This window comes from Mesoplodon mirus (assembly GCF_964341445.2).
Source record: "Mesoplodon mirus genome assembly, chromosome: 6".
Taxonomy (NCBI): domain Eukaryota; kingdom Metazoa; phylum Chordata; class Mammalia; order Artiodactyla; family Ziphiidae; genus Mesoplodon; species Mesoplodon mirus.
The window spans coordinates 8587727-8601032 of NC_138982.1; the positions used below are offsets into that span (position 1 = coordinate 8587727).

The 13306-nt window shown below is 36.6% G+C and overlaps 1 protein-coding gene across 3 annotated transcripts in view; it reads right to left on the reverse strand.

Moving 5' to 3' along the window:
• GK5 (glycerol kinase 5) overlaps window positions 1–13306 on the reverse strand; it is an 85779-nt gene that overhangs the window by 29437 nt on the left and 43036 nt on the right. For all 3 annotated transcript variants that reach the window (XR_014294335.1, XM_082624399.1, XM_082624398.1), the window contains exons 5-10: window positions 12276–12407; window positions 4241–4316; window positions 3610–3671; window positions 3070–3143; window positions 2805–2865; window positions 1282–1408 (exon numbers count right to left, since the gene is read on the reverse strand). Coding sequence is in view for 2 of the 3 variants with exons in the window: in XM_082624399.1 (XP_082480525.1) it covers window positions 1282–1408; window positions 2805–2865; window positions 3070–3143; window positions 3610–3671; window positions 4241–4316; window positions 12276–12407 (532 nt within the window). In the remaining variant the exon portion in view is untranslated. The remainder of the gene's footprint in view (window positions 1–1281; window positions 1409–2804; window positions 2866–3069; window positions 3144–3609; window positions 3672–4240; window positions 4317–12275; window positions 12408–13306) is intronic.

The following is a 13306-nucleotide window of genomic DNA, read 5'->3' on the forward strand; positions in this document are numbered from 1 at the left end:
ACAATATGTCACACAATAAATAGTGAATTCATTACAGAGATGTCTACAGTGGAACAATTTGATTATCTCAAAAACTAGCAACATGCCTATGGAGTCAGACTGCCTGAGTTCAAATCCCAGCCCTCTCTCACTTTCTAGCTGTGGTCTTACAAGTTTCTAGTTTCTTAGTCTCAGTTTCCTCGACTGTAAAGTGGTCTACCTCAGAGAGCTTCTGTGAGAATAAACTGAAAAAGGACTTAGGGCAGTGCCTGGCAAAGAAAAAGAACAATAAATATTAGCTTTTAGTAGCTACAAGCATATCTATGTCTCTAGAAACACAGAAACTATTTTAATTGAGAAATTAAAGGTTATTATGAGATTGGTTTGTCAGACAACTAACCATGCTATTGCATTTATCTGTAGTTTCTAATTTTTTTTAACCCGTTATTGAATTTGTTACAATACTGCTTCTGTTTTATGTTTTGGTTTTGTGGTCCCAAGGCATGTGGGATCTTAGCTCCCTGACCAGGAATTGAACCCGCATCTCCTGCATTAGAAGGCGAAGTCTTAACCACTGGACCGCCAGGGAAGTCCCCTATCTGTAGTTTCTAAACAACATTCCTAAATAGAAACAATGATCATTCTTCTGTTGTTGGTTTTTTTTCTCATTTAATTTAATTTTTATAATGATCATTTTTCCAGCTTTCATTTTCCCAATTAGGGAAAAAGGAAGAACTTTAGGGGGGATGAAAGGCAAGAAAAACATTTTTAAATCCACCTCTTAGTAACCGTGTTAGGAGACCAGAGCTCAGACTAAGAGCCCCAAGCTCTCCTGGGTGTAGTTACACAATCTAAATTTCTTGGTTTGTGCATTCCAGGATTTCCTCCATTAGAGAGTAAATTCTTAGCAATTGTCATTAAAACCCTAAATATGCATGGGTCACTAGTTGAGAAGTACCACTGCCAAAAAGTATCACAAAAAGAAGAAATTCTAACACATAAAAGAAATTTTAGAGGCCTAGAAAGATGTTTTCAACAAATATAACATGTATTATAGGTAAATATTTGGAAAGCTGACCAAAATACCCTAGTCTTTCTGAACTTTTCCCTAAAATCTTTCTCATTTTTTAGTGCTTTTAATTTAAGAAAAAAGGGAAATGGGGATTAACTTTCTCTAAGAAGAATAATGAAAAATATTAGACAATATCCTTAATATAAAATAAGAAAATAGTGTCACAAAAGCTAAACAAGTAAAAAGAAGGGATATATTATTAATAAATAGGATAAATTCTAACTACCTACCTCCAACACTCTGTTGAGGGTTATTTCCAGTATTAATATCCAAAAATGTCCCAGTTCCCATGGTTAACTTCACATCTCCTGTCTGGAAGCAGCATTCTCCAAACATGGCTGATTGCTGGTCAGCAACCTGTCAAAAACATTCAAATATAAGACCTTGGGCCCTTAGCAGTGTTCCATTTCACTGTATCCCATTGTCTTACTTATTGTATTCTCATGGTTCACCACGTTATTTCCTTTCCCTTAAAAAAAGGAAACAGAGAGCAACAACTATATTATAGGAGTCTCTCTAGGACTAACGTTATGGGGATAACTAATGTGTCTCGGGAATTTTCAGCAGTCTACCTACTTCATCACTTTTAAGTATCATAAGAATAATCTTAGAAATAAAAGTCAGAATAAAATTTGTCCAGAAAAAAACAACTAAGATTGTTCATTTGCAACTTGCAAGCATTTTCATTCATTAGTCAAAATAACTGGTCACACAAATTTCTCTTTTAATAAGAGAGATAGGTGTATAAGTAGATGTAGGTTAAAACTATACATTTCCCAAACATACATTTTTGTTAAAAAAAATTATAACTTTTTTTTTTCCACATCACACTGCTTGCAGGATCTCAGCTCCCCAACCAGGAATTGAACCCAGGCCATGACAGTGAAAATGCCAAATCCTAACCACTAGACCACCAGGGATTTCCCTATAACATTTTGTTAATGTAACTACATGTAGATATATATACAGCAATATTTTAAGGACCAAAACTCATCTGAAGAATGCTTTCTCACTAATCTATGTCTTCTAGCCATACCTTAATCTAAACCTGAGCCTACCCTGAGTTGAATAAGACTGATCCTCTCCAGGAATTTGTAACTTGAGAATTTAATTCCCCTCCCCTCACTTGATTTCTCCACCTACCATAGTGACTGTCCATCTAGGGACAGATGCTCTATACCTCCTGTTTAAGCTGTTACAGGAAATTAAAGGCAAGATCTGAGTTTCTATAATCAAGAAAGAAACCTCAAAAATCAGAAACAGCTAATTTTTCACTCATCCACAAATTCTTCACCAGCTTAGTAGATGCTGATGAATGATTTTATAAAATGTAAATATATTTCTTCTTTACTTTACTTGCCCTATCACGGTTTATCATTATACTATATCATATATAAACTAAGCATTGGCCCCACCACGGTTTTTTGTCTCAGAGTATTAAAAACAAGCCACACATTACTCAAAATACAACATTTTTTAAAAATTTAACACAGTTTTCTGAAAAACTATATATAGAGAAGTCAGAAAAGGTTATAAAGTATTTCCATGATAGAACACTGGCCCACAGGTCCCCTTTCCAGAAAGTGGAGAACACTTCTGATTATATTGAGAGCTCTTTAAGTTAAAAAGAAAAAAGATACTTTAACTTTATTCTGCAAGGACCTCTTTTGTTTCTTAAATCTAATCCTAACTATTCATATACATTCATTTAGTTTATACTATACAAGGAGAAGCCCTCAAGTTTTCTACTTACCAAGGCCACTACTGGTATAGGCACACCAAATATCTCTTCATCCACTGATCCAAAATTGTGGCTTCAAATAAAATTGGTGAAAAAGTAAGTTATAGCTCTAGAAATATTAATTCTAAAATTCAGCAAATTGTTTTTAGTGTAGGCCAAAAAGTTACATAATGAACATACAAGCACCTCAAACATGTAATAAGACGCTTTTCCCTACACAGGCCAGGTGAATTCAGGGACAATTTTGCTGGTTTCTATGTCTGATTTTCATTATTACCTTGTATCCTTCACGGGAGGCAGCAGAGAGAGCGGGATTGAAAGCAAGGAGGTGATGAGCTTACTCCAACACATCTGAGCACAGAAACATGTCATCAGAATCCAAGCTAAATTACAGAAAAATTGGTGATTCAAAAACAAGGGAAGGGGCTTTCCTGTGGCTCAGTGGTTAAGAATCTACCTGCCAATGCAGGGGACACGGGTTTGAGCTCTGGTCCGGGAAGACCCCACGTGCCAGGATCATCTAAGCCCATGCACCACAACTACTGAGCCTGTGCTCTAGAGCCTGCGAGCCACTACTTCTGAGCCCACGTGCACAACTCCTGAAGCCCGCGCGCGCCTAGAGCACACACTCCTAGAGCCCAAGCTTCATAACAAGAGAAGCCACCGCAATGAGAAGCCCGCACACCACAACGAAGAGTAGCCCCTGCTCGACACAACTAGAGAAAGCCCGTGCACAGCAGTGAAGACCCAATGCAGCCAAAAGTAAAATAAATAAAATAAATATATTCAAAAAAAAAAGAAGGGAAAAAAACTTTACCTCATATGGGTCAAAAAGTCCAGTTGTACTGGCATTTGAAAAATCTGTGGCAAATTCAGAACCTAAATTTGTATTGGAAACGATTTATTTATTATCAGGTAGTATAAATCAACACCTATCCCTAGTCTATAGTATCAACCTTTGTCTGCCCTCAAATTCATTCCAAAATGTGTATTTCCAGTGCAAAGTCTCCAAAGCAATTTCCCACTAAACCTTTTTGAAATTTTATACTTTGCAAAAGCACTTTCAGGCACATTTCCATACCATGATTCCCAGTTTAACGATGTGGAAAGGGGCTCAGAGAAGCAACGTGATTACCTATAGCTATACTATAGGTATAGGTGCAAAGTGGCAAATTAGGAATTGAACTCAAGTCTTACCACTCTAGAAATTATGACTGTTCCTCGGTCTTATGTTTGAGGTTTCATCACAATTTTAAAATCACCCACCTCTTAGAATAAATCTGAAATTAATCTAGCTTTAGTATAATATGAAGTTACTACAGTACCAAAGAAACAGTATGTCTGGGATATGGGGGAAAAAGTTTTAAACTTGCACTTTTTTCAGATAAATCATTTCTGTCAGTCAAATTCCACTTACTTGAGATACAGATCTATCAAATCATCTTTACCTTTTGTGAGCTTATGTAACAACCAGGTATCAATAGTCCCAAAGCAGCAATTTTCTTCTTCAATTGCCTTTCGCACCTTGAAAATACAACAGCACAAAAGCAATTCAAAAGGCTAAATTATTAAGTGCATGACTTAGTGCCAACCACTAAATACAATATAATCCCATTTTTAATAAAAATTAATATATACATAGAGAAATAATTTCTAGAATTTACCCCCAATGGTTCTAAGCAATTACTATAGGGTATGAAAGGCTTTAGTTTTACACCAAGAATGTTTACTTTTGTGATGAAAAAAACAAAATATATCTCTTTTTTAGTTTAGATATACAAATATGTCTAAATATAGAAAGTCTAAAATGGGATGGCACAGTATGGTTCACAGGTCAAATCCAACCTGTTGTCTGTACCTCAAGTTAAGAACGTTTTTGTAATTTTATAGTGGTTAAAAGAACAGAAAGAATACCTTGTGACACATGAGAAGTATATGAAACTCAAATTTCCATGTCCTTAAATAAAGTTTTACTGGAACACAGCCATGCTCATTTATTTATGTATTATTTATGGCTACTTTCATGCTACAATGGCAGACTGTTTGTGACAGAATCCTCACGGCCTTTAAAGCCTAAAATATTACTTACCTGGAATGTCACAGAAAAATCTGCCAAAGGAAACAAAAGAATCAAAACCTCTTTAAACTAGCTAATAGAGAAATTGGCATGCTTGTAAAGATATCATTAACTTACTGGAAAACAATTCCGCAAATCCTACTTGATCACCTCTTCAACTCCTATTTGTCCTTCAAGACTAGCATTTCTTGGGTGTGCCTAACCCAGTACCACACGGGCAACTTCCATATAGCCATTATCTCACAGCATCATTACTTCCCTAAGCTCCTTAAGAGCAGGAACTAGATTGCATTTATAACCCCAGCACCTAGGAGGGTTCCTTTCATATAGCACATGTTAAAAAAAAATTGGAGAAAATATTTGCAAACAAAGTAACTGACAAAGGATTAATTGTCAAAATATACAAGCAGCTCAATATCAAAAAAACAAACAACCCAATCGAAAAATGGGCAGAAGACCTAAATAGACATTTCTCCAAAGAAGATATACAGACTGCCAAAAAACACATGAAAAGATGCTCAACATCACTAATCATTAGAGAAATGCAAATCAAAACTACAATGAGATATTACCTCACACCTATTAGAATGGCCATCATCAAAAAATCTACAAGCAATAAATGCTGGAGAGGGCGTGGAGAAAACAGAACCCTCTTGCACTGTTGGTTGGAATGTAAATTGATACAGCCACTACAGAGAACAGTATGGAGGTTCCTAAAAAACTAAAAATAGAACCATATGACCCAGCAATCCCAATACTGGGCATATACCCCGAGAAAACCATAATTCAAAAAGAGTCATGTACCACAGTGTTCACTGCAGCTCTATTTACAATAGCCAGGACATGGAAGCAACTTAAATGTCCATCGACAGATGAATGGATAAAGAAGATGTGCACATATATACAATGGAATATTACTCAGCCATAAAAAGAAAGAAAATTGAGTTATTTGTAGTGAGGTGGATGAACCTAGAGTCTGTCATACAGAGTGAAGTAAGTCAGAAAGAGAAAAACAAATACCACATGCTAACACATATATGTGGAATCTAAAAAAAATGGTTCTGATGAACATAGGGGCAGGACAGGAATAAAGACACGGTTCTGATGAACATAGGGGCAGGACAGCAATAAAGACACAGACGCAGACAATGGACTTGAGGACACAGGGAGGGGGAAGGGTAAGCTGGGACGAAGTAAAAGAGTAGCAGTGACATATATACACTACCAAATGTAAAATAGATAGCTAGTGGGAAGCAGCTGCATGGCACAAGGAGATCAACTCAGTGCTTTGCGACCACCTAGAGGGGTGGGATAAGGAGAGTGGGAGGGAGAGGCAAGAGGGAGGGGATATGGGGATATACGTATGCATATAGTTGATTCACTTTGTTATACAGTAGAAACTAACACAACACTGTAAAGCAATTATATTCCAATAAAGATGTTAAAAAAATAAAGCATGCTAAATAAATGAGATTTAAAAAAACAGCAAATGGAGACATTTAAGAATGAATCATATTTTAACAGTAGAAAGGATCAATAAAATGAAGACATGGGCTTCCCTGGTGGCGCAGTGGTTGAGAGTCCGCCTGCCAATGCAGGGGACACGGGTTCGTGCCCCGGTCTGGGAAGATCCCACATGCTGCGGAGCAGCTGGGCCTGTGAGCCATGGCTGCTGAGCCTGCGCGTCCGGAGCCTGTGCTCCGCAACGGGAGAGGCCACAACAGTGAGAGGCCCGCGTACCGCAAAACAAAACAAACAAACAAAAAACATGAAGACAGATGACATGAGTTCCAAAAAAAGAAGTCATCTGTAGATTACTTATAACAAGTATTTTGAAGAGTCAAGTACTATACCACTTAAATATGGAGTACTTAAAGTAATATTATTAGATTTCAAACTCTTCTTAAATTTAGAAATTGTGACTCTAAAATGTTTCAGATTAGACAAAGGTTAATCTGTATTTCAGCAAGTAGCAATAATGCGTGCCAGGTAGTAAGTTCACTTGCTCATTCAAAAAATACTTGAGGGCTGCCCTGGTGGCGCAGTGGTTAAGAATCTGCCTGCCAATTCAGGGGACACAGGCTCAAGCCCTGGTCCGGGAAGATCCCACATGCTGCGGAGCAACTAAGCCCGTGTGCCACAACTACTGAGCCTGGGTGCCACAACTACTGAAGCCTGAGCACCTAGAGCCCATGCTCCACAACAAGAGAAGCCACCGCAATGAGAAGCCCGCGCACTACAATGAAGAGTAGTCCCCGCTCGCTGCAACCAGAGAAAGCCCGTGCACAGCAACAAAGACCCAATACAACCAAAAATAAATAAATAAAATAAATTTATTAAAAAAAAATATTTGAGAGCCAGGCCCTCTGATTGATAGGTAGTAGGCCCTTGTGAGGCTAGATGGACACAGAGTAGGTATCAGGGCTTGCTAAGGTTGGAGGACCAAGGGCAATCCTCCGCCCATTGGGTTAAGACTCCAAATGGCTCTACCCTCGGAGAAAGGGTAAACTAGAAGGATGGGCTCTTATAGGAACTCCAACTCAGCTTTGAACCATCTCAATCATTAAATTGGATTGAGATAATGCTGGTGCACAGAAGAATGGCAGAAGCATACGTAGATCCTATCCAGAGCAACATATGTTAAGGCTCTCATAATTTCTACACACAAGCTCACAAATACAATGTCTAGTTCATATATATATACACACACACACACACACATATATATGTATATATATACACACACATACATAAAAACAAGTAGCCAGGTTCACCAAACTCATCAAGTTGTATGCATTAAATATGCATAGCTATTTGTATGCCAATAATCATACCTCAATAAAGTGGCTTAAATTTTTTTAAAAAACCAATTAAGTAACCAGGCATACAAGGAAACAAGAGAACATTGCAGGGGGTGGGGGGAGGAGAAAGAGACAGTCCATAGGAGCTATAGATATTGGAATTAATAGCCATGGACTTTTAAAATACCATGCTAATTATGTGGGGAAAACAAGTGAAATTCTAGAACTAAAAAAATTAAGAACTTAATGGATGGGTTTTCATAATAGCACATTAGAAACAAAGAGATAAGAGATTTGGAAGACAGGTTAGAAGAAAATATCTTGAATAAAGTCCACAGAGACCAAAGAATAGAAAATATGTAAGACAGAGTGAGAGACAAAAAGGATTTAGTCAAAAGGTCTAACATACATGTAATCAGATTTTCAGAAGGAAAGGAGATAAGCAGAATGCAGCAGAAATTTATATTTGAAGATAATGGCTGAGAAATTTTCCAAATCAACAACAGATATCAAACAATGAATTTAAGACGCCCTACAAACCCCAAACAGGTTGTCACACCTAGATAATAAGCACAGAAAAATGTGTTTGATAAAGTCCTAACAAAATGTCTTGGCAAACTAGGAAAAGTAGAGAATTTCCTTAATTTGATAAAGGATAGCTAAAGAAATTTATACTAAATGTGAAATGTTGAAAGCTTTTGTTCCAAGATCGGGAATGAGAAAAGGATGTTTGTAGTCATCGCTTCTAGTCAGTATATCCTGGAGGTCCTTGTCAATGCAAAGGAAAAGAAATGCGAGTTCAGTCACATTTCTACATCATGTGCTATTAGAGCAGCGGGTCCCCAACTTTTTTGGCGCCAGACACCGGTTTCACGGAAGACAACTTTTCCATGGACGACGGCAGGGGGAGGTTCAGGCGGTAATGCGAGCGATGGGGAGCGATGGGGAGCAGCAGATGAAGCTTCGCTCGCTTGCCCACCACTCACCTCCTGCTGTGCAGCCCCATTCCTAACAGACCGCTGACCAGTACCAGTGGTTAGGGACCCCTGTATTAGGGAATTGCATTAAACCAATGAGATACTACGTCACACCTATCAGAATGGCTAAAATCCAAAACTGACATCAAATATTAGCAAGGATGTGAAGCAACTCCCATTCATTGTTGGTAGAAATGCAAAATGGTACAACCACTTTGGAAGACATTTGGCAGTTTCTTACAAAGCTAAACATAGTCTTACCGTATGATCCAGCAATCACATACCTAGGTATTTACCCAAACGAGGTGAAAATTTATGTTCATACAAAAACCTCCACACACGTTTATAGCAGCTTTATTCATAATTGCCAAAAACTGGAAGCAATAAGATATCCTTCAATAGCTGACTGGATAAACACACTGTGATACATCTACACAATGAAATACTAATTAGTGGTAAAAAGAAATAAGCTATCAAACCACAAAAAGACATGGAGAAAGCTTTAATGCATATTGTTAAGTGAAAGAAGCCAGTCTGAAAAGGCTACATTCTGTATGAGTCCAACTATACAACATCCTGGAAAAGGCAAAACTATATAAAGACAGTTAAAAAAAAAAATTGGTGGTTGCCAGGGGTTCAGGGGTAAGAGGAGAGGGATGAATAAATGAAGTGCAGGGGATTTTTAGTCAGTGAAACTATTTTGTATGATACATACATTACTTTAATATTTTATAATAATGTGTTACTGCTGATTCATCAATTGCAACAAATGTATCATATTAATGCAAGATGTTAATAACAGGAAAACCGTGTTGGGGGGAATATGGGAACTCTGTACTTTCTGCTCAATGTTTCTGTAAACCTAAAACTCCTCTAAACTTAACATGTACTAATTTTTTTTTTTTTTTTTTTTTTTTTTTGCGGTATGCGGGCCTCTCACTGTTGTGGCCTCCCCCGTTGCGGAGCACAGGCTCCGGACGCGCAGGCCCAGCGGCCATGGCTCACGGGCCCAGCCGCTCCGCGGCACATGGGATCCTCCCAGACCGGGGCACGAACCCATATCCCCCGCATCGGCAGACGGACTCCCAACCACTGCGCCACCAGGGAGGCCCTGTACTAATTTTTTTAAAGGACAAAAGATTTATTCCGCTTGTATATGTCTTCTTGAGTCAGTTTGGGTAGTCTGTGCATTTCTGGGAAGTTTTCCATTTTATCTAAGTTATCTAATTTGGCATACACTTGTTCATAGTATTGCTTAATAGAGCTCTGTACTTCTGTGAAGCTGGAATTAATGTTCCCTCTTTCATTCATAATTTCAGTTATTTGGATCTTTCTCTCTCTTTTTTTCTCGTTGTCAGTCTAGCTAATCTTTTCAAACCAACTTTTGGTTTTGTTGAATTTTTCAACTATTTTTCTATTCTCTGTTTCATTAATTTTCACTCTAGCCTTTATATTACTTTCCTTCTGCCTGCTTTGGGTTTAGTTTGCTCACCTTTTTCCAGTGTCTTAACGGAGAATATTAGATTTGTTTTCATGTAGTCTCTCTGTGTAATATAGTCTTGTTCTAAATATCCCTGTAAAGACTACTCTTGCTACATCATATCGTAGTATACTGTGTTTTCATTTTCATTCATCTCAAAATTTTTCTAATTTCTCTTGATACTTCTTCTTTTACCCATTGATTATTTAAAAGTGCTTTGTTTAATTTCCACATATTTTTGAACTTCCCAAATTTCTTTCTGCTACTTATTTCTAATATCATTCCTTTGTAGTCATAGGAATACTTTGTACAATTTCAGTCCTTTTAAATTTATTGAGACTTGTATTATGGTGTAGCATATGTTCTATCCTGGAGCAGGTTCCATGTGCACTTAAGAAGGATGTATATTCTGCTGTTATTAGTTTTCCATAAGTGTCTATTAGGTCTAGTTGGGTTATGCTGTTCAAGTTTTCTATTTCCTTGTTGATCTTCTCTCTAGTTGTTCTAACTACCACTGATGAACTGTTTATTTACACCTTCAGTTCTGTCTGTTTTTGCTTCCTGTATTTTGGAGCACTGTTATTATGTGCATTATTATTATATATATATTTTTTGGTTGCGCAGCTCAGCATGCAGGATCTTCCCCGACCAGGGATGGAACCTGTGCCCCCTGCAGTGGAAGTGTGGAGTCTTAACCACTGGAATGCCAGGGAAGTCCCAATTGTTATATATTTCTGATGGATTGACTTCTTCTTATTATAAAATGCCCTTCTTTTTCTCTAGTAACATTTTTTGTTTGTTTTTAAAGTTTGTTTTGTCTGATATTAGATAGTCACTTAGCTTGTGGTTGCTGTTTGCATGGAAATCTTTTCCATTCATTTGCTTTTTAAAAAAATATTTTATTGAAGTATAGTTGATTTACAATGTTGTGTTAATTTCTGCTGTACAGCCAAGTGATTCTATATACATATATATACATTCTCTTTCATATTCTTTTGCATTATGGTTTATCACAGGATATTGAATATAGTTCTCTGTACCATACAGTAGGACCTTGCTGTTTATCCATCCTATATATACTAGTTTGCATGTGCTAATCCCAACCACTCAATCCTTCCCTCCCCCCTCCCCCTCCCCCTTGGCAACCACAAGCCTGTCTTCTCTATGTCTGTGAGTCTGTTTCCATTTCATAGATTCCATCCACTTACTTTTAACTGATTTGTATTTTTGAATCTAAAGGATGTCTCCCATAAGACAGCATATAGTTTGATTTTGCTTTTTTATCCAGTCTAAAACCACAATGAAATATCACTACCTATCCACAAAATGACTACAATTAAAAAGACTGATAATATCAATTATGATGGTAAATGAAATTATAAATTCCTCCTTCACTGATGAGGGGTGTATAAATTGTCAAAAACTGTGGAAAAATGTTTGATATTATCCACTAAAGGTGAAAATATATATACACATTCATGTCCTAAAAATTCCATTCCCATGTATAGATACAGCAGAAATGCATTTACATAGCATTATTCATAATGGCCCAAAATGTACATTTGGAAATAACTCAAATGTACATGAACAAAAGGGATAAATGGATAAACTATGTAAAATCATATACTGAACACTAAATAGCACTGAAAATATAAGGAAATTAATTTACATACAATTTGGGCATATTTCACAAATATAATGTTAAGCAAAAGGAGTCAGACACAAAAGAATAAGCACTGTATGATTCCATTTACAAAATTCAAAAATATTCAGGCAAAGAACGCTCAAGTGTAGTGTTGAGGAATAAACATGTAAATTGTAAAAGTGGAAAGAAAATGTAATACATAGTGCCACAGTGTTCTAGTTCTTGATTTGAGTAGTGTTACACAGATATTTGCTCCACAAAATATCACTGAGTGGTACATTTTTGTTTTGTTCACTTTTTTATATGTGCCATGACTCACAATAAAAAGGTTTAAAAAAACAGACTGAGTAAGGATTCCTTGTCTTCCATCCCAATGTGGTGGACACTTAATTTTCCCTCAAATAATCAAATTATTATCTTTATTCCTTGCATTTTTTTCATCCCTATAATCTAGACACACACACACACGCACACACACACACACAAACACACTCTTTCCTTACCTCAGTCAGGTTCTGCAAAATCCAGGCCAATCTCAAAGAAACATGCTGGGTTGTGAAAGTGAACAAACTGGCTGCTAAAAATCGTTTACTTCTAGTGAAAAAGTACAGCATTCGGCAGGAGCTGTGTATGAGCTATTTAAAAAAAAAAGATATTTTAGGAAAATGCATTTAATGGTGTTTGATGTTTCTATATTAAATTTCATACACATGCAAACAAACCCAATAGTAAACAATTTATTTCACTACTTATAAAGTGTTCTCAGCACTTAAGGAGATCAAGCAAAGCACCCTAAGAGGACAATTTGCATTCTAAAATATGAAATGTGACACACCTACTATGAACTTCTTTAGCAAACACTAGAGGCTCAAGTACTTATAAAAGTCTTTTAAAAATAACTATTTTCTACCTCTTTACCTATTTTTAACTATGGAAGTAAAGGTAGAGAGTCAAGGGAGAAGGCTATTTTTCTATTAGAAATATATTTTTAATCAAGTTAGTATTAACCCAGAAGGGAAGCTCCCCTACACACTAAGTGCTTAAAATCTGGGATAAGAGATTTTATTTAATACTATTTATATTTATCTAATGATTGAAGATGAAACATACAGTTTTCAATTTACTTCTTCGTATGCAAAACCTTTAATTGAAAAAAAAAAAAGCCGCCTTATACAGAAAACTAGCATTGAGTTTTAAGGTTTGTAAGACGTACTAAAAAACACCCAAAAAACAACAAGAAAATAAACCCTTATCCTGCTACCTAACTAGAAGGATGCAGATGGACAATTCAACTTCTGAAACTGATGTTTTACAAAACATTCATTTATAGAGAATTTACCTACTTTATGCATTTTTTCCTATTATTCCCACCCCTCCCCAAAATAAATGGAAAGATTTTGGTTTATTTATTTAAAATGGAAATAAATTTATTTTTCTTTCATTTTTAGCAGAATGCATCAATCAAGAAATGTGTAGACTCAGTTCTCTCTACATTTCAGTTTTGTCCTTTTTTTTTTTTTGAACAGTGAGGCTC